General features: G+C 42.5%; 1 protein-coding gene across 2 annotated transcripts in view; it reads left to right on the forward strand.

Moving 5' to 3' along the window:
• Nucleotides 1-26,060, forward strand: part of ptpn11b (protein tyrosine phosphatase non-receptor type 11b) — a 149,889-nt gene that overhangs the window by 99,583 nt on the left and 24,246 nt on the right. For both annotated transcript variants that reach the window (XM_078238742.1, XM_078238743.1), the window contains exons 4-9: nucleotides 182-374; nucleotides 5,454-5,570; nucleotides 8,564-8,677; nucleotides 12,891-12,987; nucleotides 14,170-14,249; nucleotides 18,456-18,599. In XM_078238742.1, coding sequence (XP_078094868.1) covers nucleotides 182-374; nucleotides 5,454-5,570; nucleotides 8,564-8,677; nucleotides 12,891-12,987; nucleotides 14,170-14,249; nucleotides 18,456-18,599 — 745 coding nt within the window. The remainder of the gene's footprint in view (nucleotides 1-181; nucleotides 375-5,453; nucleotides 5,571-8,563; nucleotides 8,678-12,890; nucleotides 12,988-14,169; nucleotides 14,250-18,455; nucleotides 18,600-26,060) is intronic.

Genomic DNA, 26,060 nt, shown 5'->3' on the forward strand with positions numbered 1-26,060 from the left:
ACTTATTTTGCGGAAGTTACTCACATGCCACTTTAATTACTTCTCCCTGATAAAGGTGTCCCACTGAAGATGAAATTTCTATATTAATAGTCTGTGTACCTGAGTTCACAAGTAATTAATTTATAGTGAATGGAAAAGATGCAGAAAGCCTGTTATCATTGTCAACATCATCTGTTTTCAGATGGTATCATGGACACCTATCAGGTAAAGATGCTGAAAAACTTCTGACAGATAAAGGAAAACCTGGAAGTTTCCTGGTGCGGGAAAGCCTCAGTAAACCAGGGGATTTTGTTCTATCAGTGCTGACTAATGAAGAAAAGGTTGAAAATGGGGATCGCAAACCAAGAGTTACACATGTGATGATTCGAAATCAGGTGGGTTGATCAGATTAGTCACAAATATTTAACACTATATTACAGAAATTTTGTTATTCTTCAGCTAATAAAAAATGCTTTGAAATGTAGTAAATTTTATTTGAAGTTAAAAATTACTCGCAGTTGGAGCCTACTACTTGCTAGTGTAAAATTCAAGTCTTAAAGTTTGATAATACTATGATGACACAAAGCAATAACTTGATGAGGATTCAAAGGACAGCACAAATAAAGATTTCTCATGGCTCTGTGGATTCCTCCTTTTGTTAGTGTACTAACTGATTTGGAAAGGACTAGGAAAGCCACAAGTTTAAGCGATGGTTCATGCTGAGTTAGTTTACCAGAGTAGGGAGCAGAAATAAGTTAGACATGGGGCCTGAATTCTCTGGCTGTTCACGCCATGCTGTTGCTGCCAGCGAGAATGGAGAATTTGGCGCTGAGCCAAATCTCCGTTCACCGCAGCGGGACCGGAGAATCCCAGCTGCGGGTGAAATCAGAGAAGCTGGCTCATGGGGTTATCATTGCTGATGGCTACACCATGGCTTCTGTTGGGAAGGTGCTTGCGGATTCATGTCAATGAAAGAAAACCGCTCACAGCTTTGGTGCCTCTGTTATCGAATAGCTTGGTGACATTTTCCAAATTTACACAAGAAGACCGACTGCAGGTAAAAGTACCCCAAAGTGTCTGACACCTATCGATCCATACCCATCAATAGCTCATCTCTCAGGAGAGGATAGATAAAAAGGGAAAAAACTGATCACCCTTATAAACAGAGAAAAGTTCCTACGATAATTTATTTTACATCCGTTCATTGATTTCTGCATTTCACACCAAAAATGCAATATGTACAATGGTCCATAAAGGAACCTTTTTAGAAAAGGAATTTGGAATTCGGATCTAAGGGCGGAATGTTCCCATCCCACTCGTTGCAGGTGTGGCGGCGAGCGGAACCAGAGAGTCTAGCAGGAACCAAAAAGTTGGAAGCCTGCCAGTGTAAAAACACACTGCAGTTCTCCGAATGGCAGGTTAGTGGTGGGTCGGTCTTGGTAGCATGAAAGCCATTTGCATTCATTTGCATCTCCTGAATGCTCGTAAAGTAGCTGCCGGTCAGAATCCTGTCAAGTTTTCCATTTTGCGACATGCCAGCGTGAAATTGGGTCTAAAACCCAATTGATAAAGAGTGGCATGTACAAGGCCATCCTCAATTCTCAGGAGACCTCAAGGTGAGTGCAGCAAAGTGTACCTACTATATGCGCTGCTCCGAGTGCGCTGTACACCACTCTGCAGGGGCAGACCTTTTCCGAGCCCCCCATCTCCATTGCAAGCTGGTCTTCATGGACAGCACTATGCTGTTGGACCCATGGACCCTCCTGTTTCACCGTCTCAGCTCAGTACTGTAACTGGGATTGGGGAGTGCAGGGATCTGTTTCGCCCCGGTGCCACACATCAGCATCTCTCTGGACAGCACTGTGCTGCAGAACTCATGCAGCCACCCCTACAAAGGTTCGAAGCTCGACCTGGGATGGAGTGCAAGGTGAGGCCAGATATGGGGGTGTGTCTAAGGGATAGCCTGGACTCCTCAAATGTTGGCTTCGAGGGCTCTGTGAAAACAGATGCTGCTGCCTTCTTGAAGCGACTCACCTTTTGCTTCTAGCTTCCTGACATGTTGGAGGGTCTCCTAAAGACAGGTGAGCTGAAGAGGGTGATGCGAGTGTGCTGGATTGGTGTTTAAATATGGTGCTAGCACCTTCAAACCTGCCAGTTGATGGCGGGCACATGGATCAGCTGCCGGCCCGCCAGAAGAATCGGAGAAGAACTCTCCTGGCCATGATTAATGAGCTTCCAAGCACACAATCTGGCATGGGATCTTACCAATCTGGCCATCGGAACAAGGACTGCCCGCCATCTGCACTTAGTCTCAAAATTGAGAATTGTGCCCAAAGGTGACGTCACAGGTGGAGAAGGTGGTGAAGAAGGCATATGACATGCTTGCCTTTATAGGACGGGGCATAGAGTATAAAAGTTGGGGTCTGATGTTGCAGATGTATAGAACGTTGGTTCGGCCGCATTTGGAATACTGCGTCCAGTTCTGGTTGCCACACTACCAGAAGGACGTGGAGGCTTTGGAGAGAGTACAGAGGAGGTTTACCAGGATGTTGCCTGGTATGGAGGGGCTTAGTTATGAGGAGAGATTGGGTAAACTGGGGTTGTTCTCCCTGGAAAGACGGAGGATGAGGGGAGACTTAATAGAGGTGTATAAAATTATGAAAGGCATAGATAGGGTGAACGGTGGGAAGCTTTTCCCCAGGTCGGTGGTGACGTTCACGAGGGGTCATAGGTTCAAGGTGAAGGGGGGGAGGTTTAACACAGATATCAGAAGGACATATTTTACACAGAGGGTGGTGGGGGCCTGGAATGCGCTGCCAGGCAAGGTGGTGGAGGCGGACACACTGGGAACGTTTAAGACTTATCTAGACAGCCATATGAACGGAGTGGGAATGGAGGGATACAAAAGAATGGTCTAGTTTGGACCAGGGAGCGGCACGGGCTTGGAGGGCCGAAGGGCCTGTTCCTGTGCTTCTTTGTTCTTTGTTCTTAATCTGACAGTAAATATTCAATTACTCTTTTACAAATGTTTTCCTTTCTAATGGTTTAAGTTTAGTTCAGAAGAATGCAAAAGTTATATTAGCAATATGTAACTTTCTAAGTCAGGAAGGGAGAGGAGCCGAGAGAGAGGGAACAAACATTTGCTTGAGGGTTATAATTACTTTAAAGCCATTGTTTGCTTAAGGAGAATATTAATCATTGTCGTTATGATGAAAGAAGTCTATGGAATAACAATTGTGTTGTAACGCAATAAAAGGTTTCTGGCTGAAGGTCACGGTGATGAAGTCTGAAACTGTGAGAGTTGGTTTCTAAACAGTTCGTGTAAGTTCTCAGTAGACTGAAATTGTTTTACTATCCGTCGTTCACCAATTCCCGCAACTGTTGAAGTCTACAGAAATTATAAAAACTGAGATATTCCCCTGATTGAACCAGTAAAATACATTTGAATGTCGCTGATGATCCAGTCACATGGTTCATGAAACTTAACCGTTTGACATTATCAATGTCTCATAGAAACATAGAAAACTACTGCACAAAACAGGCCCTTCGGCCTCACCAGTTGTGCCGAACATATCCCTACCTTTTAGGCCTACCTATAACCCTCCATCCTATTAAGTCCCATGTACTCATCCAGGAGTCTCTTAAAAGACCCTATTGAGTTTGCCTCCACCACCACTGACGGCAGCCGATTCCACTCGCCCACCACCCTCTGAGTGAAAAACTTCCCCCTAACATTTCCCCTGTACCTACACCCAGCACCTTAAACCAGTGTCCTCTCGTAGCAGCCATTTCCACCCTGGGAAAAAGCCTCTGAGAGTCCACCCGATCTATGCCTCTCAACATCTTATATACCTCTATTAGGTCTCCTGTCATCCTACGTCTCTCCAAGGAGAAAAGACCGAGCTCCCTCAGCCTATCCTCATAAGGCATGCCACTCAATCCAGGCAACATCCTTGTAAATCGCCTCTGCACCCTTTCAATCTTTTCCACATCCTTCCTGTAATGAGGCGACCAGAACTGAGCACGGTACTCCAAGTGGGGTCTGACCAGGGTCTTATATAGCTGCATCATTATCCCCGGACTCCTAAACTCAATCCCTCGATTGATAAAGGCCAGCACACCATACGCCTTCTTAACCACCTCCTCCACCTGTGGGGCCGATTTTAGAGTCCTATGGACCCGGACCCCAAGGTCCTTCTGATCCTCTACAGTACTAAGAGTCTTTCCCTTTGTATTGTACTCCTTCATCCCATTTGACCTGCCAAAATGGACCACTACGCATTTATCTGGGTTGAAGTCCATCTGCCACTTCTCCGCCCAGTCTTGCATCCTATCTATGTCCCTCTGTAACTTCTGACATCCCTCCAGACTATCCACAACCCCACCAACCTTCGTGTCGTCGGCAAACTTACCAACCCATCCCTCCACTTCCTCATCCAGGTCATTTATGAAAATGACAAACAGCAAGGGTCCCAGAACAGATCCCTGGGGCACACCACTGGTGACCGACCTCCACTTAGAAAAAGACCCATCTATACACACTCTCTGCCTCCTTTGGGCAAGTCAGTTCTGGATCCACAGGGCAGCAGCCCCTTGGATCCCATGCCCTCTCACTTTTTCTAGAAGCCTTGCATGGGGGACCTTATCGAACACCTTGCTAAAATCCTTCCAAAAAAAACTGAAAATAGTAACCCAGAGATTATTGGTAAGTGAACGAAGAGATTGGTGTTTGGAGCAGAATGTATGGTTGTTCATAAGGCATTTGAAAAGTACTCTCGTCTTGACCATCCATATGAGGTCATTGAATTTCTTACGGCCCTGCATCCAGGCCCTTGAGGCTACCCTGCAGTCATTAGCCACAATGGCTATCTGTTCCCACTCCTTGCAGTGTCTTAACTGGGAGGATCTTAATGAATAAATGATCTCTCTCTCTCTTCCTATCAACCTCCTGCACAAAGCTTCCAGTGCGGCATCAGAGAACTTTGGAGCACACACTCTACGATGTAGATCTTTCAGTGTTCTTTCTGATCGGACTCTGTTCCACAGCCACTTCCAGCACCTGCTCCAATCAAAATGCCTCTCCCTCCCTATTAAGAAGTGGAGACTGGCTTTAAAAAGTGCAGGTTGGCTTTAAGTGGTGCCTGCACAGGCATGCAGCCCTCCTTTAATGCAATGAGTGCTAGATACACATAATCATGGTGATGAACAGACCAAGGCCAAGGTTGACGTGCTACTAGCATCAGAGGGAAGGGGCTTGAGTTAATTGTACAATATGATGTCCAGCCCTGTTTTGGGCCTTTATTGAATTTTGACAACCCCTGTATATACAACCAGCAGCTCCTTAATGTTAAATTCACAATGAACCCCTCCTTAAAATCTCAGTGAATGCATTGGGCTCCAAACCTCTCGGTATATTTATATTCTATACTTCAAACCATCTGTGCATTTTAATCAGTTTTTTTGTATTGATGTAGGATGGGAAGTATGATGTTGGTGGAGGTGAAAGATTTGACACACTTACTGATCTGGTGGAACACTACAAAAAAAACCCAATGGTGGAAGTTTCTGGTATTGTCGTCCATCTTAAACAGGTACAGTATTTGTCCTTTTAAGGGGTAGGTTTATCTACTAGTGGATAATTTTCCAGAGGGTTGAATTATTTTGGATAAGGCACAAAAGGGGAATCTGACAAATGCATCATTATCTGTTAATATTTTTTATTTGTAGCACTAGAACTTGGGATATGAGAATTCACGTTATAATAATATCAATGTATGTGTGCATCTATTATCATAGAGTTATTGAATGATACAACATAGGAGGCCATTCAGTACATCATACTGTGCCCGCACTTTGACAAAGCTAACCAACTCCCTCACTCTGTTTTCCCTTTCGCAAGTTGCTGTTGTTTCTTTGGCACCCACCCTTTCAGGCAACACATTCCGGGTCATAAAAACTCCCTATGTTTAAGAAAAATATTCTGTTATGTTGCCTTTGGTTCTTTTTACCATTCACCTTAATTCTGTGGTATCCCCCTATTGTTCCCTTTGCTACTGCAAACAGTTTTTTCTTATTTACTCTACTGTAACCCTCAACAATTTTGAATAGCTGTATCAAATCTCTCTACTAAGGAGAGCACTCTAACCTTCTATGTCTCCTCATATAATTGAAGTCCCTCATTCCTGGTACCAACATAGTACATCTGTTCTGCTCCTCTTAGGCTGGATATCCTTCCTAAAGTGTAGTTCCCAATATTGTACACAGTATTCCAGCTCAGGATAAGCTAGTATTTTATAAAGATGTAGCGTAACTCCTTACTTTATATATCATTATCTTTTAATAAAGCCAAGGATCACAAATGTTTTTTTAACAGCATTCTCAACTTGTCCTGTCACCTTCAAAGATTTGTATACAATTCACCCTTGGGCCTCTCTGTTCCTGCACCCCTTTTAAAATTGCATTGTTTCTTTTGTATTACCTCCCCTCATTCTTCCTGCCAGAATGTGTTGTTTCACATTTCTTTGTGTTAAATTTCATCTGCCAAGGCTCTGCCTATTTCATCAGACTGTTTCATATCCTCCCGAAGTCTATTACTATAAACCTTAGCTGGCCTGCCATATCAATATCTTAATCCTTTATAAGATTTTCCAAAAACTTGGTAAGTGACATTTTATCTTAAGATTCTTTATGCGTGTTGAAATGAGACTGGCATTCATTGTGCCTGCCTCCCTAGCTGCGATTTGATTGAAAACTTTCAGATGTCTGCAACAGCCAAGAAAGTAAAATCTGTGATACTATTTTAAAAAGTAGCCGTCAAATACATAGGCATAATAACTCTGGCTTTTTGTTCTGTTTCAGGGAAGGCGAGCAAATGTGACTTTGTTGTAAATTAATGTGGCTGCCCTCCCGTTATTATTTTGCTTGATGTTTTCAAAACGGCTGTCTTAAACTTCGATAGAAGTGCCATATATAGAACCGTAGAAAAGTTACAGCACAGAGAGAGGCCATTTGGCCCATCTTGTCCAGGCCAGCCCGAGGACACCTAGGTGCTATTTCTAATCCCACCTTCCTGGACCCAGCCCACAGCTTTGTAGTTTACAGCGCTTAAGGTGCAGATCCAGGTACTTTTTAAGAGAACTTAGGGTCTCTATCACTGCCTCCACCACCAACTCAGACAGCAAATTCCAGACACTCATTTACTCTCTGTGTAAAAAGGTTTTTGCTCGTGTCCTCTCAACACCAACTGCCACTTAACTTGAATCTTTGTCTCCTGGTTCTAGAATTCTCCACCCAATGAAACAATTTTATCCTGTCCACTCTATCTTTTCCTCATAATTCTTCTATCAAGTCACTCCCTCAGCCTTCTTTGGTTCAAGGAAAATAGCCCCAACCTATCCAACCTCTTCTTGTAGCTACACTTTTGTTTTTTGTATTTTTAATCATTGGGTTTGGAAGGGCAGGCATTAGACCATAAGGATTTTAAGGAACAGGATGAGGCCCACAGAATCAACCAGCCCATCCAATTTTGATCCATTTCAACTCCTTTCTATCAACCTTTTCATAATATGCTTCGTTCCTTTTGTACTTAGATTTTCTTTAAATAACCCCATACACAACACCAATCACAGCTACTATGTCACTTAATTTGATCTGCTAACGTAACCCACCATTTTAAAAGCTTATTCTTTACTGCAGCCAGATACTGGGCTGGAATTTATACAAATTTGTCCATAAGCATCCTTGGATCTTTTCTCGAAGGCAATCTTATATCTATTGAACTCAGTACATGTTCTTTATGGTCCTTTGTTCATATGCTAATTAATTAAATCTATTCACATTGCATTGCACTTATTTGCCTAAAACGCCCAAATCCTTTAGAAGCTGGTCACATAGCATCCTATTATTTTCTGTCCCTTAATTAAGCATCAGGAGTAAACTTGGGCAGTTTGTGAAGGATGCCACATCCAAATCATCAATAGGGTACCAAGACAGTATTCTTTTCAGCTGTGTTTGATTGTTATATCAAACATTCTGTTGCATGCAATTCCATTTCTGAAGAGCATCTTGTAAAAAAATTATTTTTACAGCTGCACTGCTTCAAAGAGTGTGGGAGAAGCACAAAAAATAGTGCACCTCCGGCCCATGAAATTTCCATCCATTTTTATTAGCAGAAAATAATGGGCTGGCAGTGTTGAGTTTTACATTATTTTCTCCAAGCCTGCACTGAAGAGCAACAGCAGTGATATTTTTGCCGCTTAATATCCATAGTTTCAAGGAAAACCTTTTGCAAATTCCAACATCCAGCACCCACTAAAAGTCACCCAGGTCAGCGTTCATCCCTGCCCACAATCCTGGCATAGTTCAGGTGCAAAATTCAGAGACTGATGATTCTATTCTGGAAAAATGCACAGCTACGAGTTAAGTTTCTTCCCCCAAAGACAGACAAGGAACCCACCACGATTTGAATTCTCTGTCCAGCGGACTCTGTGGCACGTTTTAATTTAGCTGGTTCTGTTTGTGGCTGGCTATTTAGTTGAATGAACTGAAAATGTTCTCGTTTTAATGGAACAAACTTTTTCCACAGCCATTTAATGCTACAAGAATAAATGCTGCTAACATAGAAAATCGAGTGAAGGAGCTCAATAAAACAGCAGATAACACAGAAAAGGCCAAGCAAGGCTTCTGGGAAGAGTTTGAGGTAAGTAGGATTATGTATGCATATGTTTTAATACATGGAACACCACAAGTTGACAAAAGAACATAATGTGGAAATGCCGGCGTTGGACTGGGATGGGGCACGGTAAGAAATCTCTCGACACCAGGTTGAAGTCCAACAGGTTTATTTGGAATCACCAGCTTTCGGAGTGCTGCTCCTTCATCAGGTGAGTGGCGAGGTAGGTTCACAAACAGGGGCTTGTGATTCCAAATAAAACTGTTGGACTTTAACCTGGTGTTGTGAGACTTCTTACTAAGAACGTAAGAAATAGGAGCTGGCTAAATAATTTGGTCCTTGGAGCTTGCTCTGGCATTCAACAAGACTGGGACTGACTTGCTCCGATTGTACCTTTCTTTGTATCCCTTAATACTCTTAGTACCCAAAATTCCATCGACCTTTATCTTGAATATTCTCAAAGACTGAGCATTCACAGCTTTCCGGGTTACCACAAGTCTCTTAGCTCCCCATTTGACCTGTTCACCCCATTACAAGAACTATATTTTTAGATAGTTGCAATTTTATCTCATTTTCTGAACTTTGTTTGGTCCCATGTCTCATTTTAATCCCTTTTGATGTTTCTTTAGTCTAGATTGCAAAAGATTGACATCCGTACCCCAGAGACTGGACTTTATTACTAAAACCAGTTCCCTTAACTTGACCACAATGTCATAGATCTTGAATAAGTTGTGTTTAAAATTTTAGCAACGTATACAGGTTGATATACCTTGACCTGAACTGCTGTAGTGACAAATATAAATGTAACCCCCTCCTGATCACTATATGGGGCTACTATTTAACTGTTCGATTTACAGGATCCTGAATTCCTAGCAGTTGATGTTGAGTTGGCTAAATTTCCTGTTTACCCATAAATGCCAGTACAGGCTTGCATGAAAAGGATTTGAGTATGTTTAGCGCGGTGCCTCCAAAAATGGTATTGAGATAAACCTTATAATGAGAAAAGGTTCGGAACAACAAGGTAAACGGAATAACAAAAAAATTTAATAACAAATATAATTAGCAGATATAAACAAGTAAAGAATCCCAAACTGAAGATTTTCCAATTAACAGTTTCAACCTGAGAAATGTTCAAAATATCACCAAGCACTTTGAATTTTAAACGTTGGGGCCCATCCGTTGGTGCACATATGAAGAAAAACCACGAACTCGGCAACCCACTTCTATTACCGTTCCTGTCTGATAGTACTCACTTAACCCCGACACACACACAGTCCAGATGGGTCTACGAGAGGGAAGATGATGGAGCAAGCACACGAGGCAGAGGCGCCACGAGCTATCTGTGTAGTAACGCAGGTCCAGTGCGCTGAAGGCTGTCCTCCTCGGCAGTCATGAAAAACCAAGCAATTCTACCTGAGAAATGTTCACTTCGAACTGAGTTTTTACTGCCTCCGAAAAGCTCCTCTCCAAAAACGTGGCTGTCCCTCTTCTGCCCACTCCCCCCTCTGCTCTGCAGCTGCTTCACTTCCTGGCGCCTTTTTTTTCCTCCCGCCCCCAGAGCAATCCCATTGGCCCAGCCCACATCACTCAACAAACAGCATCCTGTTCACAGCACCCGCCCAGCAAACAGGACACTGAAACCCACAAGGGACAAAGAACACTGGTAAATGTCTTCCCCACAAATTTTCCTCAGTCCCTTACATAAAAATGCCTTAAATCAGCCATTTTGCTAAACTTGCCTTTGCCTCTCGATTAGATTTCTCACAAAGAATTGCATTGCAGTATCTTTTTCGAAAACTGTAACATTGTTTTTAATAATGCTATATTGTAGTACCTGGGTTTTTATGCATATATTAGGAGCAAGAGTAGGCCCACTCAAGGACAATGGAGGGAAGTTACGCGTGGAACCACAGGAAGTGGGTGAAATCCTTAATGAGTATTTTGCATCAGTATTCACCAACTAGAAGGACATAATGTATGTTGAGGTCAGGAATAGGTGCATGAACGCTCTTGAGAACATCAATATATCAAAGGAGAAAGTGTTGCGTATCCTAAATTGTATTAAGGTGGACTGGTCCCTGGGGCTGGATGGGATCTATCCCAGTTTACTGCGGGAGGCAAGGGGAGAAATAGCTGGGGCTGTAACAGATATCTTCAGATCCTCTTTGACCACAGGTGGGGTTCCAGAGGACTGGAGAATAGCCAATTTTGTTCCTTTGTTTAAGAAAGGAAACGGGTCTGATCCAGCAAATTATTGGCCAGTGAGCCTGTCATCAGTGGTGGGAAGCTTTCGGAGAAGATACTGAGGGACAGGATATATGCACATTTGGAGGAAAATGGATTAATTAGTGACAGGCAGCATGGTTTTGTATGGCGAAGGTCATGTCTCACCAACTTGATTGAGTTTTTTGACAAAGATGAGGGAAGGGTGGTGGATGTAGTTTATATGGACTTTATTTAATAAGGCGTTTGACAAGGTCCCACATGGCAGACTGGTACAAAAACTAAAATCACAGGGATTTGGGGTGGGCTGGCTAGATGAATACAGAATTGGCTTGGTTATAGAAGTTTGACAACACCAGGTTAAAGTCCAACAGGTTTATTTGGTAGCAAAAGCCACACAAGCTTTCGAGGCTCTGAGCCCCTTCTTCAGGTGAGTGGGAATTCTGTTCACAAACAGAACTTATAAAGACACAGACTCAATTTACATGAATAATGGTTGGAATGCGAATACTTACAACTAATCCAGTCTTTAAGAAACAAAACAATGGGAGTGGAGAGAGCATCAAGACAGGCTAAAAAGATGTGTATTGTCTCCAGACAAGTTTCACTGGCTGTCTTGTCTGGAGACAATACACATCTTTTTAGCCTGTCTTGATGCTCTCTCCACTCCCATTGTTTTGTTTCTTAAAGACTGGATTAGTTGTAAGTATTCGCATTCCAACCATTATTCATGTAAATTGAGTCTGTGTCTTTATAAGTTCTGTTTGTGAACAGAATTCCCACTCACCTGAAGAAGGGGCTCAGAGCCTCGAAAGCTTGTGTGGCTTTTGCTACCAAATAAACCTGTTGGACTTTAACCTGGTGTTGTCAAACTTCTTACTGTGTTTACCCCAGTCCAACGCCGGCATCTCCACATCTTGGTTATAGAAGACAGAGTAGCGGTGGAAGTGTGTTTTTCAGAATGGAGATCTGTAGCTAGTGGTGTTCCACAGGGATCAGTGCTGGGACTTCTATTGTTTGTAGTACATATGAATGATCGGGAGACAAATATGATTTGTCTGATTCATAAGTTTGTGGATGACATGAAGATTGGTGAACTCCTTGTATCTGCTTGACAATCTCAGCACTATCAGCAACTCACTGATAGTGCTGAGATTGTCAGGAGGATACAATATGATATAGATAGATTGGAGACTTGGGCACAGAAATGGCAGATGGAGTTTAATCCAGACAAATGCAAGGTGATGCATTTTGGAGGATCAAATTTAGGTATGAATTATACTGTAAATGCCAGAACCCTTAGGAACATTAACATATAGAGGGATTTCTTTTTTAATTCAGGCATCATGATCGGCACAGGCTTGGAGGGCTGATGGGCCTGTTCCTGTGCTGTAATTTTGTTTGTTCTTTGGACTCCTTGTTGTTTTGAATTCAGGTATTTCACAAATCCCTCTCCGCAGCAGTAATTTGACCCCATCAACTGGTCAGTGTAGGAAGGGCAAAGGGGGAATGTCATTCATTTCACCATCCCACAGAATCAAAAGTGAATGCCGGTTTACATTATTATTTTATTGTAATTAAATATAATCTACATATCACTGAACAAAAAGTAACCAATAAGTAACCAAAACAGAAAATGCTGGATAAACTCAGCAGGTCTGGCAGCATCCGTGGAGAGAGAAAATAAGAGTTGATCAGCCAAAACTCCATTCACTGCAGCAGCACCGGAGAATCCCAGCCGCGGACAAGGTTAGAGGTTTTCGGCAATTAACTCTGTTTCCCCAACTCTCCACGGATGCTGCCGTGCTGAGTTATCCAGTGTTTTCTATTTTAATTTCAGATTTCCAGCATCTGCGGTATTTTGCTCCGATAAAAAGTAACCAAAGTTCTATGCACTGTAATAAATATTCTCCAAGTCAATTCGTCCCATCAAAGGCGAGTCTAGCTAATTGGATTTAATTGTGAGAAGTTGCTGCAAGCTTATCACATGCATTTTTTTGAAATTTTCTTCCAACAGCTTCTTCAGCAGCAAGAATATAAACTTCTCTATAGCAGAAAAGAGGGACAGAGAATAGAAAACAAAAGCAAGAACAGATACAAAAATATTTTACCATGTAAGTGGACTTTACTTCTACGTTTGTGTCAGCATTGTCATTCACTCGGTGATCCATCCTTCAACTAAAGGTCAATTCAATGAGACATAGCAACAGAGAATGCTGGATAAACTCAGCAGGTCAGCAGCATCTGTGGAAAGAGAAACACAATTAAAGTTTTGAGTCCATATGACCCTTCTACAGAACTCGAAAGTGATAGAAATGTGATGATTTTAAAAATTCATTCGTGGGACATGGGCATCGACGGCTGGCCAACATTTATTGCCCATCCCTGGTTGAGAGTCAACAACATTGTTGTGGCTGTGGAGTTACATGTGGGACAGACCAGGTAAGGATGATGGATTTCCTTCCCTAAAGGATATGAGTGAACCAGATGGGTTTTTCTGACAATGGAAATTGGTTTCATGGTCATCAGTAGATTCTTAATTCTAGGTATTCTTTTATTGAATTCAAATTCCTCCAGCTGCCGTGGCGGGATTCAAACCCAGGTCCCCAGAACATTAGCTGAGTTTCTGGATTAATAGTCGAGCGATAATGCCACTAGGCCATCGCCTCCTCATAAATTAGAAAGTAGAAAAGGGGGGTGAGTTGTGAGGCAGAATAGAAAGTCAGTGATAGGTTGGAGTTAAGGAGAGATTGACAAAGATGTCATGGACATGAGATAAAGGGGCTGTTAATGGTGCCATTAGAGACTGAAGAATGTTAATAGTGGCAAAGGTAGGATAGCAGAATGTGAGAAACGCAGTTAAATTTTGGAGTCCCTATCATCCTTCTACAGAAAACGTGCATATTCATCAAACCTGCGACAGAAAGCATGCTCTTATAAATTGATGCTATGCTTCTATTCATGGGTGACCATTGCAATTTGATTGTATTTTTTGCAATTTTATACACATGGCAGATAAAACGGAGACAGAGTTAATGTATCCAAATTTTATTACTGCCTGATAATACCAACTGCAGTGAAATGTTGTGGGGGCAAAGTTACAATGAACTCTTCCCTGCGAGCTTGTATGAACTTAGTTGTGCCCATCTCAGCAGTTTTCCGATAGCTAACAAAGTTGTGCTAATTCACAGAATGCAAGCTTGCCACCATAGACATATAACCTGATAAAAATACAGTGCATGTAGAGCTTCAAGGATTTTATAATAATCATCTTAATTATTACTTTCTTGCTGTAGTTGATAACACCAGAGTTACACTGAAGGAAGTGGATGAAACAATATTGGGATCAGATTATATCAATGCCAATAATATCACAGTAAGTGCCTGTCCTCCTTCGTGACTTTATTCTCCATTCCAGTTTTAATCTGATGTATTTTGTGTATCATCGAGAAAGCAATATGGAATCTGGAAATTCAGTCCCATGATTATTTGACCAATTCCATTGGGCTTGTGATGCTAAAATTCAAATATATCAATATTACATTAATTAAACATCTCAATTTAAAACGAACAGAACATGACAGGTTAGAAAAATAGCATCCTTACTATGGCAACTAAGGGCCAGATTTTGGCTACTGAGGCATGTAGCTTGAGTTGAAAAATTCTCCACCTCTTTAAAAATAACCCTGAAACGTGTAATTTTCACTCTTGGGGTTGGGGGCTTGGTTGTGGGTAGGTGGGGGGGAGGGAATACAGTTGGGTTGCTGACCATGTAAATAGACACGGGGGTAGGAAAGTGCTGATGCGGACTGGCTAGAAGGTCTGTCTCAGTTCTCTGACTCCTTGTCCCAGTCGTTTTACCAGCTGTTATGTCATCTAGCCCCCACATCTCATTACCTACCCCTCATGGCCCCCCATGCCACCTGCATAGTCACTCACCCAATATCCACCAACGGCAGACCTCAGGAGCCATTTGAAGATGAAAAAATAAACTGCTAGCAATCTAATACAGCTCTCACTCATACACATTTGAGATTGGGGGAATAAAATCACTCAATCATAGAACTAATTCAAGCTTTTAAATCTACTTAAGGGATTAATATTTTACATAAATAAGCTTCTTGTCAGACCCTATAATCAAAGAAATCTAATCTTTTAATAGTGTCTTCAAGCTCTCAGAACTCAGACCCCCCCTGTTGAGATAATTGTAACTTTTGAAACTCAGCCAAGCATTCATAATGACATGATGATTATGATCAGGTACGAATCCTGCTTGATCGGTGAATGATAGAGATGTGGTGAATTGAACAGTGTCTGAAGTGAATATTGCAGCCACTGTGATTTGACATTTGATGATGCATTCGCTGATCTTGATATGTTTTGAGATCATTAAACTACCTAAGTTACCACATCCAGGTCCTCGGGCTTGACTCCTGCCCTTGTCCTCCACAGCTATTGCTCCCACTACCTTTTGGATGTTTCAAGAGCCTCCTGGTCCCCACCACCTCCACCAAGGTTTTCAGTGCAAAATCTAAAGCCCATTCTCTCCCATGTTGCTCCATTCTTCAAACTGGATTTGCTTGAATTTTCGTTCTTCAATGTTTCCCAGGTCATATTCACTTCTCGCATGACTGTGAGCACCTGCTCCAACCACCCCTTTCAGCAGTGCTGGCAAGCTTTAAAGTCCTTCTCGCTGCTCACGATATTGGACCCCCTGCTGATGTGTCCTGGAAATCAAAAGAACAGTTAGCATTGACTGGACGCTGGAAATATTGAAATAAGCAGGCTGAATAAAGTCGCTATGTTGCTTGCACTGCAATGAGCTGAGACAGATGAATCACTCAGCACGATCCCCTGCCCTGTTTTCAGGGACTACCTAATTTAGCCCTCCATAATGTTGCCCAAAGGCTGACTGTGCCCTGTCAAATTAGAGGATTGTGTGGAAATGTCAATACCATGAAATTCGAACAAATCCAAATTGTTTCCATGGAGGATATTTGGGTATTCCTAATTAACCTCAACATGTACAACTGCAGATAAGGTTAATTGATCCATTAGCCCTATTTTGGACATGTGCCAAAACAAGACAAACCAGTGGTGCAGCTATTTAATGTGCTCAGGCAATTTACTCAGGCAAATCAATGAGCACATGGGGCCTGTACCCAAGGATCCTGTGCCAATATGGAGCTGCTGGTAAAACTCACAACTCAGTTTGTTTTCTCATAGGGACAGGAAGTTGGAGCATTATTCACATGGGGTGACTCTCCAGCACATCCTGGAGCCACCAGGAATGGATGATTAATCTCTTCCTTCGAGAACCTTGCGGGGGGGGGGGGGGGAAATAGGAGAGTGAGTTTGCAGTGTATATATCCCATCTGTGGTCTGTGTGCACCTGCAGACGTTCTTTGCCTGTTTGCAGTGGCTGGCCAGTTCTTGGAATCACACACACAAGACATGGTTGACTCTGCAACTAAACCTTTCACTCCTCCAGTTTCAGACCTCTCAAAAGGCTGAGATGCAGAACAGTCAACATTTGAGGAAATGACTGGCATGATAGCCTTGAGTTCTCAGTTATGTGGGATTGGCTTTGTTTGTATATCACTTCAGATTGTGTTACTTATAACTGCAGCTACAGCATTTTAGTATAGATATTAATCTTAATAGTAATATTCATAGTAGTAACATGATTTTCCTTCTTCCCCATGGATTCCAGTCTAACAATAAATAAATGCTTCATGGTCATTGAAATAAGTACCTATTTGAAATAAGTACCTAACAACAGGCATATTCAGGTATTTTGACATGATGATGAATGTAGCTGATGTATCTTGGGTTATTTGTACTGAGAAATACTACAACTGAAATATTTAATGGCTTGCTGTTTGTATCCTTAATTTTATACTGATAGTACGTAACTGCTGGGATATAATAGAACCTGTTATTAAACCTGGTGCTGAGCTTACAAAATGCACAGTCCTTTTGTGTGTGACAAAATGAAGCAGCATCACTTAACTGTAGCCTATTGTGATGTGATTTGCTTTATTATTGGTGAAGCATGTAAACATTATAAAAGCTTATTTCTTCATGCGTTTTACTGCACACATGTTTTAATGAATTAGATGGTGGTGTAGTGTGGGGTGGACAGTTGTTGCATGGGGTATGGAAGAGTTCTGAATGTTCTTGCTGTCCAAAGCCCCAAAAGTTCTTAATTTTTCTATGATGCAGCTCCATAATTAGCCACATGCGAAGTTCCCAATCGCAGCTGTGACACCAGCAAGGGATGGTTAAATCAATTTGATTTGAGTTATTATCATATATATTGGAATACAATGAAAAGTATTGTTTTTTGCGAGCTGTACATAGGGGAGAAGGAAAGGATAGGTTGCAGAATATAGCATTGCAGTTACCGATAGGGTGAGGAGAAAGATCAGCTTAATATGTGATAGGACCATTCAAAAGTCTGATGGCAGCAGGGAAGAAGCTGTTCTTAAGTCAGTTGGTACATGTTTTCAGACTTTTGTATCTTTTTCCCAACGGAAGAAAGTGGAAGAAATTATACACGGGGTGCGTGGAGTTCTTGATCATGCTGGTCGCTTTCCCGAGGCTGCGGGAAGTCTAGACAGAGTCAATGGATGGGAGGCTAATTTGTGTGATGGACTGGGCTGCATCCACAACTTTTTGTAGTTTCTTGCAGTCTTGGTCAGAGCAGGAACCATACCAAGCTGTGATACAACCGGAAAGGATGTTTTCTTTGTGCATGTGTAAAAATTGGTGAATTGGTTGGCATAGACCAGTAACCTACCCGTCAGTACCTCCCAAGATTCCCATTTCAGACCAGGTATGACAAAGGTCTGAGAAATTGTTTGCCTAATTGATCTCCACATGATCTGACATTTTGAAATAAACAATTTTTTTAAATAAAAGAAATATCAGACTTCATGTTAAACAAAATCACTGCACACAGTTTTGGTGACACAGTGGTTAGCACTGCTGTTTCACAGCGCCAGGGACCCGGGTTCGATTCCTGGCTTGGGTCACTGTGCGGAGTCTGCACGTTTTCCCTGTGACTGCATGGGTTTCCTCCGGGTGCTCTGGTTTCCTCCCACAATCTGAAAGACGTGCTGGTTGGGTGCATTGGCCATGCTAAATTCTCCCTCAGTGAACAGGTGCCGGAGTGTGACGACTAGGGGATTTTCACAGCAAGTTCACTGCAGTGTTAATGTAAGCTTACTTGTGACACTAATAAATAAACTTTAACATTAAACGTATAAACTTAAAACTTTAAAAAATTCCCTGCAGAAACTTGTGCAACTTGGAGCTGGTGACAAAATTTTGCTCACTAAATTGTAAGTATGCAATCTGACTTTATCTCCAAATGGGTAAACAATGTAAAAATAATTTTATTGGAATGGTAAAGAATAATGTCAACCAATTAATACTTTTCTAATTTTACAAGGCAAAACCAAATAGTTAGTCAGTTTGAACAGGCTCTCTAGTATATCTTAGTCTTGATGCTAATCAGTTATTTTTTTCATTTCATACTTTGTAACATTGGTTTTCTTTATTCCATGTGAAACTTAAGAATGGAAAAATTGGAGATGAATGTAAAAACTACATTGCAACACAAGGCTGTCTTCAGAATACTATCAATGATTTTTGGAAAATGATTTATCAGGAAAACACGCACGTCATTGTCATGACAACCAAAGAAGTTGAAAGAGGAAGGGTGAGTAAACTTTTATTGATGGATAAAATATTTGTTATATTCGGTACAGCCAAAAATAAGTTTTATGAAAAACCTCCTTGAAAAATGGTTGGCTAAAATTTCTATTCATTGGAATTTGTAAGATTTTGTTTAATCAAACATTTTAGCAGAAAGGTCAGTGGCTATACTGCAGTTTCAGAAATTTAAAAATTATATAATATAACCTCTCTGGAAGGCACACGTGTTTAGACCACACCTGAGAATAGAGTCAGGCTTGGCTGTGAGGCCTTTAAGATTTAAATATCCTCCTGACTGTCACATGTAAATTTTTATTTGAGCGTTTCTACTAAAACTGCATTAAAGCAAAGTATCAGTTTAGTCTCCTTCCTCTTGCCAGTAGAAAGTAAAAAAACAAAAGAAATCCAAAGTGTACATTAGATATGTGTCACGATCCCAGCTGATAATACTGGTCAGTCAGATCCTAAAGTAGAACCCAGGCTCAATAGATAATTTTTATTGTTTGTTGAGAAACATGAATGAACTGCCGATTGGCTTTTAACGAAATAATAATACATTTATTCAACAAGGAAAGATTAACACTACTCCTTCACTCCGATTGCATGTTCACCAATACTCGCCAAACTATAGGAATTACAGAAGTTGTAAAATATCTTATGCTCTAATGTTCTCAGTAAGTACACAGCCCATATAAACCAATGGGCAAAATTTGGTCAGACTCACCACACTCTGAAACCAAGTGAAAGATGTTAGTTAAACAACTGCTGTGGATTTCTCAACAAATCCCCACAGATGCTTGTCATACTGTGAGCCAACTAATCTCACAGGAATTCTGACTTGCACACGAGGGTTTCCAATCACCATCTCGAAGAAGATGGTTTGAAATCTTCTCCCATACAGGGTTTCCTCTCGGATGCCTTCACCAAGGATCCACATCCAGATTTCAATCTCTCCTTTTGGTACTACTCTACCTTAGATTGCTACATGCATCCAAGCTTCCATGTAATTTCTGAGGTACCCAGCCACGCCAACAGAACGCCGCTGCTTCACAGGCTGCATTAAGTTGTCGTCAATCTTGCGACTCCTTCAGATATCTGGCTTCTCTCCAGCGAACGTCACCTGGCTGCACCTTGCAGCTTTGTCTTTGACTGAGAGCCTCTCTCTCTACTCCTTTCTTTAACTTTGGTAAACAGTACCTTGTTCAGATTCCAGTTCTTTGTCCCTTTCATTTCAGTCTTCTTGGGACTTCTCTTTTCATCCTCTGGCTTCTGGAGCTAAATGTTCTTTAAAGTTTTTTTTTAAAGTTTATTTATTAGTCACAAGTAAGGCTTACATTAACACTGCATTGAAGTTACTGTGAAATTCCCCTGAGCTTCTGGGAGTTGTTTTCTGCCCCTTACTCCTTTGTCTTGCCCTTGCTGGCAGTTTCTGTGAGAACTGTTTTTTTTCTAAGATACATAGTTTTAACTGAACCACAAGTGTTTATGCCTTTCAGTGTGGACCCCGGTTGCTAAGCAACAGTTTAGTATTTTTATGTCTATCATTGCTTTTACAGTATAGACATTTCATTACAATGCAAGCACAGTTTAAAGTGAAACCAAAACCCACAGACATGCAGGCACTTTTGTTTAACATGAGCTAACTGAAGTTTTAACCATTTCTTGACACATGAGCACAGAAACACAAATTAAGCTTAAACTGAAAGCTTATTTCTAATGGCCACAGTACCAATATAAATTGTTTAAACCAGTTCATTTTCCTAACTTATGTCTGAATATGTTAAACAAAACAGCAGAAAACCAGAGGCTGTTAAAATCACGCCAGCAATTATTGTCCTGTACTAATTCTTGGAAACATACAGGTCAGATCATCTCACCAGGGTGGCCATCTCATTTTTGTGAGGCTGGCAGCGTGTATGCCACTACAGGTACATTTTGTATTTCGCACTTGCTCCATGCTTCTACATGCTCCAGTGCATGACCACCATCAGGGGTTGTGAAGATGCCCTCCGCTGCCCCCGCATTTCCCTCCGACCACCAGATCCAAGACACTTTGCCACTCCAGGACCCCATCGCAAGAGGCCAATACTACCATTTTTGTGAAAATGTTTCCCATTTTCAAGGGGTTGGGCCATTTTTCTGATCTAAACCTGTCCCCATTGCACCCACTTGTGCATCAAAGCATTCTTTTTACCAAATTCTTTACAAGGACAATTATTCCCACGTAGATAGCAACTTTAACATTGTAAATCATCCCCCGGTGCTTCATAGAAGCATTGTCAAACAAAATTTGCAATTTATTACCCTGCAAAATGTTGTTACTTAAAAGAGCAAGGACAGTTTGTGTTTATCCCAAAAATATTTCTTCATTGCATACATTCAAATGGTCATGTTCTGCTGATGCTGCTCCTATAAAACTTGTTCTCTACTAAGTACTGACGTTCAGAAATCATAAATAATCACAGAGATACTTCTGAGAAACATCCCTTGCTGTGCTTTTGTTAAATAGGCCAAATATATTTTAATGTTCCATGAATCTGCTTTTCTGCAGGAACATTTTCTCATGTCTATGTTGAAATAAATATATGTGAGTACATTTTGCAAGGAAATTCATGATCATGCAAATGCGTTGTCAGTTGTAGATTGCAATAATCCCAGGAATCAGCCTGCACTAGAAACGTGCTTCCGGTGTTTCTGTATATGGCTGGATTAAATTTTCACTCCAGCCTACTCACTCTGCTGATTCGCTTGAGCTTCCTCAAGGGTTTGAAAATTATTTCAAGCATGATTGCCCCAGAAATGCAACATCCCTATTTGGGCGGCACGGTGGCACAGTGGTTGGCACTGCTGCCTCACAGCGCCAGGGACCCCGGTTTGATTCTCAGCTTGGATCACTGTCTATGTGGAGTGTCCACGTTCTCTCCGTGTCTGCCTGGGTTTCCTCCGGGTGCTCCGGTTTCCTCCCACAGTCCAAAGATGTGCAGGTTAGGTTGACTGGCCGTGCTAAATTGTCACTTGGGGCCTGATTTTACCATTGAGTTGTGCCTGTTTTCCGGCGTGGAAACTTGGTAAAGTTGGGCATGAGGCGAGAGCGCAATCTGCGCCCGCCTCTGTGCATGCATTTAAATTGACTTAATGGGCTGCACGTCCAACTTTACTGGCACTTTCCCCTTTACCGCCGCGTTCGCCCATTCGGAATCGGCGCAAGACAGAAATGCTCCAAAAAAGTCCGACTCCGGCACTCCATCAGTGAGGGTTAGTGCGGAGGTAAGTGCCTAGCGTCTGACGGCTCTCTGCTGCTTACGGGGTTGTGGCCATTTTGTTTCTCGGGTCAGGGGGGATTCTGTGAGTGTGTGTGGGGGGGGGGGGGGGGTGGGGTCTGTTGCTCAGCAGGGTATCCGATGTCCAATTTGCAGCACAGACCTGGTTCTCAGCACTGATCTTAGGTCTTTTGGATGCTGCTGGACCCTAGTGCACTCAGCACTCCACCAGCTGAAGGATGTACCTTTGCAAATTGCACTGTTGCAGCCTCTGAACTTTTCAAGGAGCTATGATTCTGGGGAGTGTGTGGGTGGGGGAATGGGTTGTCTGCTGTGGATAGCAGCCGTTCCAGTTCAGTTTTGGTTTCACTCCGAACATCCTGTTCTGGAGACCGTGATTTCCAGTAGAACCACCTTTCTTGCCAATCTGGCCCCACCATATCACGAATTATAGATTCAGTATCTCGAAGATGGGTTTGCAAGATTTCTTCCAGGAAATGGATAGCTGCATCCCACTGCTGTTTGTCAGATATGGAACGATCTTCTAAAGCATTGTGCTGGATGACTCGCAGACTGTCTTCAGCCTGCTCATCCCATCTTTAACAGCATGTTTTAGTTTGTCAAAGATATCATCATGGTCCTTCCCTTTGTGCTCTGACATAAATCGAGCAAATTCATCCCCCAAGGTTCCCCAAGCGACCTCTACTGCTTTGTGAGGCAACTGTTTGTCAGTCCACTGCTTGAGCTTGATGTCCACTGTGGTATTGAATGTGCCTGAATTCACAGACTGGGCAGCAGGAAGGTAAATATTCTCTATCACATGTGTAGAGACTCTTTCCCACAGTTTCCTTTGTAGAATCTCTTCCCTGTGTTTTGGAGTAACCTGACCTAAGCTGATCACTTCATCCAGAATTCCATTCTTCGCCTTCTCGTATAGTTCATTCCTGTCGAGTTTCCTCAGCCAAGGATAGTTGTTCTTCCATTCAGTTTCAAGGTTGAAGCGAGTTGCTTTAAATGCATCAGCCTGTTGTTCCACAGACTCACGCACCATCTTCCAGAAACAGTCTGAAACTGCTAGGCTGAAGTTCTTAGTTGTCACTTGATGTGCTTTCAGCATCCCTTTCTTCAACAATTTTGAATTCTGAAAGAACTCTCCTTCATAATCTTTTCGGGAATCAATACCTTAATTGGTGTTGCCTCGACCAGTAACAACTGCAAAGTAACCCAAAGTCTTCATTGGAAACAACTTGCCTTTCACAATCTGTTGAATCCGACTTGGACTGGCTAGATTTTTCTCAGCTAGATCCACTTTGGTCAACACAAAGATGGTCCTTCTGCCTTGTGGATCCATCTGGCTCACCAAGTCAGTTACAATACTGCGTACAGCATCTACTGAACCATCTTGGATACAAAGGATAATGAATGGTACTGGTCGATCTTCCTGGTGTTATCAGTACTGTAACACCAGGAATGGCTGCCGACACCAAGGATATAATTTTTAGCATAAGCAAAGCTTACATGCAGAACCCTAATGCCATTATCCTTTGTATCCAAGATGGCTCAGTAGATGCTGAACGCAGTATTGTAACTGACTTGGTGAGCCAGATGGACCCACAAGGCAGAAGGACCATCTTTGTGTTGACCAAAGTTAGAAGTATTCATTGAAGCTCTTCATCAAGAAAAATAACAGTCTCTCGTCACACACTGCCATGCATCCCCCCCATCCTCCTACCCCCCCGCTCCCAGAGGATGATCCGTCACACCCCCTCTCCTCCTCCCACCCCCTCCCCCAGTGGATGATCTGTCATGCCCCCTCTCCTCCTCTCTCTCTCTTTCCGCCCCCCCCCCCCCCCCCAACATGATCTGGGTCAGAGAGCCGCTCTCTCTGTTTTTTTTCTCCCCTCCCGGGCGCGCTGCTTCAGATTTTTTTTCGAACTGCGCATGCGCAGTTCAGGGCTCCGATTGGTCCGGCAGCGCTAAGCCCCACCCACTGCGCGGTTCGGACTGGAGCCGGCAAAACACGTATGGGCGCGCTGGAAAGAGGATTCCGGGCTCGGATCTATTTGATGCCCAGATTCGGCACTTAGACTCAAAATGGTAAAATCAGGCCCTTAGAATCAAAATGGTAAAATAGGGCCTTTAGTATCAGGGGGACTAGCAGGGTCAATCCGTGGGGTTGCATGGATAGGGCCTGGGTGGGATTGTGGTTGGTGCAGACTCGATGGGCCGAATGGCCACCTTCTGCACTGCAGGGATTCTATGATCATTACTGATGGCTTGAATACAACACTCCTGGACTCTGAGAGTGACTTTAATGTTTTAATCCCTTTCTTTGTAAATAAGTGAGCTTTGAGGTTGTTTTTGTTAGTGCATTCTTCTTACACTTTGTCTTCTGTGTTTGCATTGTTATATTCTTTTTCACCTCTGACAATTGAAGGGGGTTTACGGTCCACTGATAATTCAAAGTTGCTTATTTCACTAAAAGAATGAGGCATTAAATATTTTGAATTCAAGCTGTAAATAGGACAATAAGGTAGAACTTAACTTTTTTTTAAAAAGTTGCGTTGCCAAATAATTTGTAATAAGCAATTTTAAGTGAATAGGTTTTTTTTGGCACAGATAATGGAATCTTAGCCAGGATTTATTGTCTTGCCCGCCAGCTGGAGAAACAGAGGGATCTCTTCAGCCTTTCCATTGCGGAAGGCCCAGTGGAAGTAATTCCCATCAGGCACTTAACTGGTCAACATCAAGTCTTCTGGAGGATTTAGACTCTCCGGGGTCAGAGTCCCTCACCTTGAGAGCTGCCAATCAATAAGAGGTCAGCAGCTCCCTATTGGTTGGGAGCGGTGGCAGCCTGCTGGTAATGTATCCACCAGAGGTCTTTGACCAATGAGGGTCAAAGGCCACAGATGAGTGAGGATCGGATGGGATTGCGGGGAGGAGATTGTGTGGGGAGGGAAGGTCTCAGAAGGAAAGCACTCAACAGGCACACCCTCCTGATGCTGGGTCTCAGGATCAGGCACTGAGTGTCTTTGAATGAGGGAACCCCGCCATCCCTGGGATGGGGCCCTTATGTGGGGAATTGATGTCCATTTAAGGGCCTCAATTAATGTCTGGGCAGGAAGGTCATCCATGAGCCTTTCTGCCCCAGACTTAATCGGGCAGAGGCAGGGAGGAGACAAAGTCCCCACACCCTGCTCAAAAACATGCTCCGTACCTCCAAACCCAGCAGCTGGGGAGGGGGGGGGGGCATTAAATTCCACTCTTAGTATAAGCGTCACCAAGGATATAGTTTTGAAACTTTGCAGAGACCCACCTGCAATTTTGGATCGGGGGTGATCTGCCAGTGATGTTGAAAGTCACCATTACCTTGAATTTCTACACCATTAGCTTTTTTTCAGCTTGCTCAGGTGGCATCACTCACATTAGCTTGCCTCAGTGTACTGCTTCTCATATCAGATGACTGATGCTCACCTTCCAGGGCTAATGGCTTTATCATTTGACAAATGGAAGACATTTGTATCCCTGACCTTGTCACAAATGAAATAAGCATCCACCTGCTCTGCCAATTCTTCTCAGGGAACTGGGGCAGCAGAACTCTGAGAAGGATGACCCTCTACTGCAAAAACACTCATTTTCTTTTATTACGCTTCTCTCAGAATCACTTTTAGGGTACAGCTTTGAGAAGGGGGGGAGCTCTCCATCCTCCTTGCATTGTCCTCTGCTATGCAGTTTCTTCCATTGCAAACATGCACTGCTATAATGGTTTGCCTGCTCCATTAAGACACAAAAATAGCTCTTTAAAACTGCTGATGTATGGATATCTCATTTGAGCCCATACTCTCTCAATATATAGACCCAATCTGTGCTGGGAGCTCAGTGCAATCATTTTAACGAGGATACATTGCACACACTCGAAGTCAATTCTGTGGACTTCTGACAATAGATGTGTTTGCATCTTGTGGACATGTCATTGCTGAATTCCTGTTCCAAAACTGGTTGTACGGATTTAAAATTACCCACATAATTTGAAGCAATGACCAGAACATCAGTCAGGGAACGTGATTGACTTTCAAACCGCTACACCTAAGGTTTCCTTATTCATTTGGAAAAATTAGGTTTTTCTGTCTTCTGTAATACAAAGGTACATACAATGGCCTGATTTTGCGGTTATGATGACAGTGAAACAATTGTGAAACTGACGG

This window comes from Mustelus asterias, chromosome 22 (assembly GCF_964213995.1).
Source record: "Mustelus asterias chromosome 22, sMusAst1.hap1.1, whole genome shotgun sequence".
Lineage (NCBI taxonomy): Eukaryota > Metazoa > Chordata > Chondrichthyes > Carcharhiniformes > Triakidae > Mustelus > Mustelus asterias.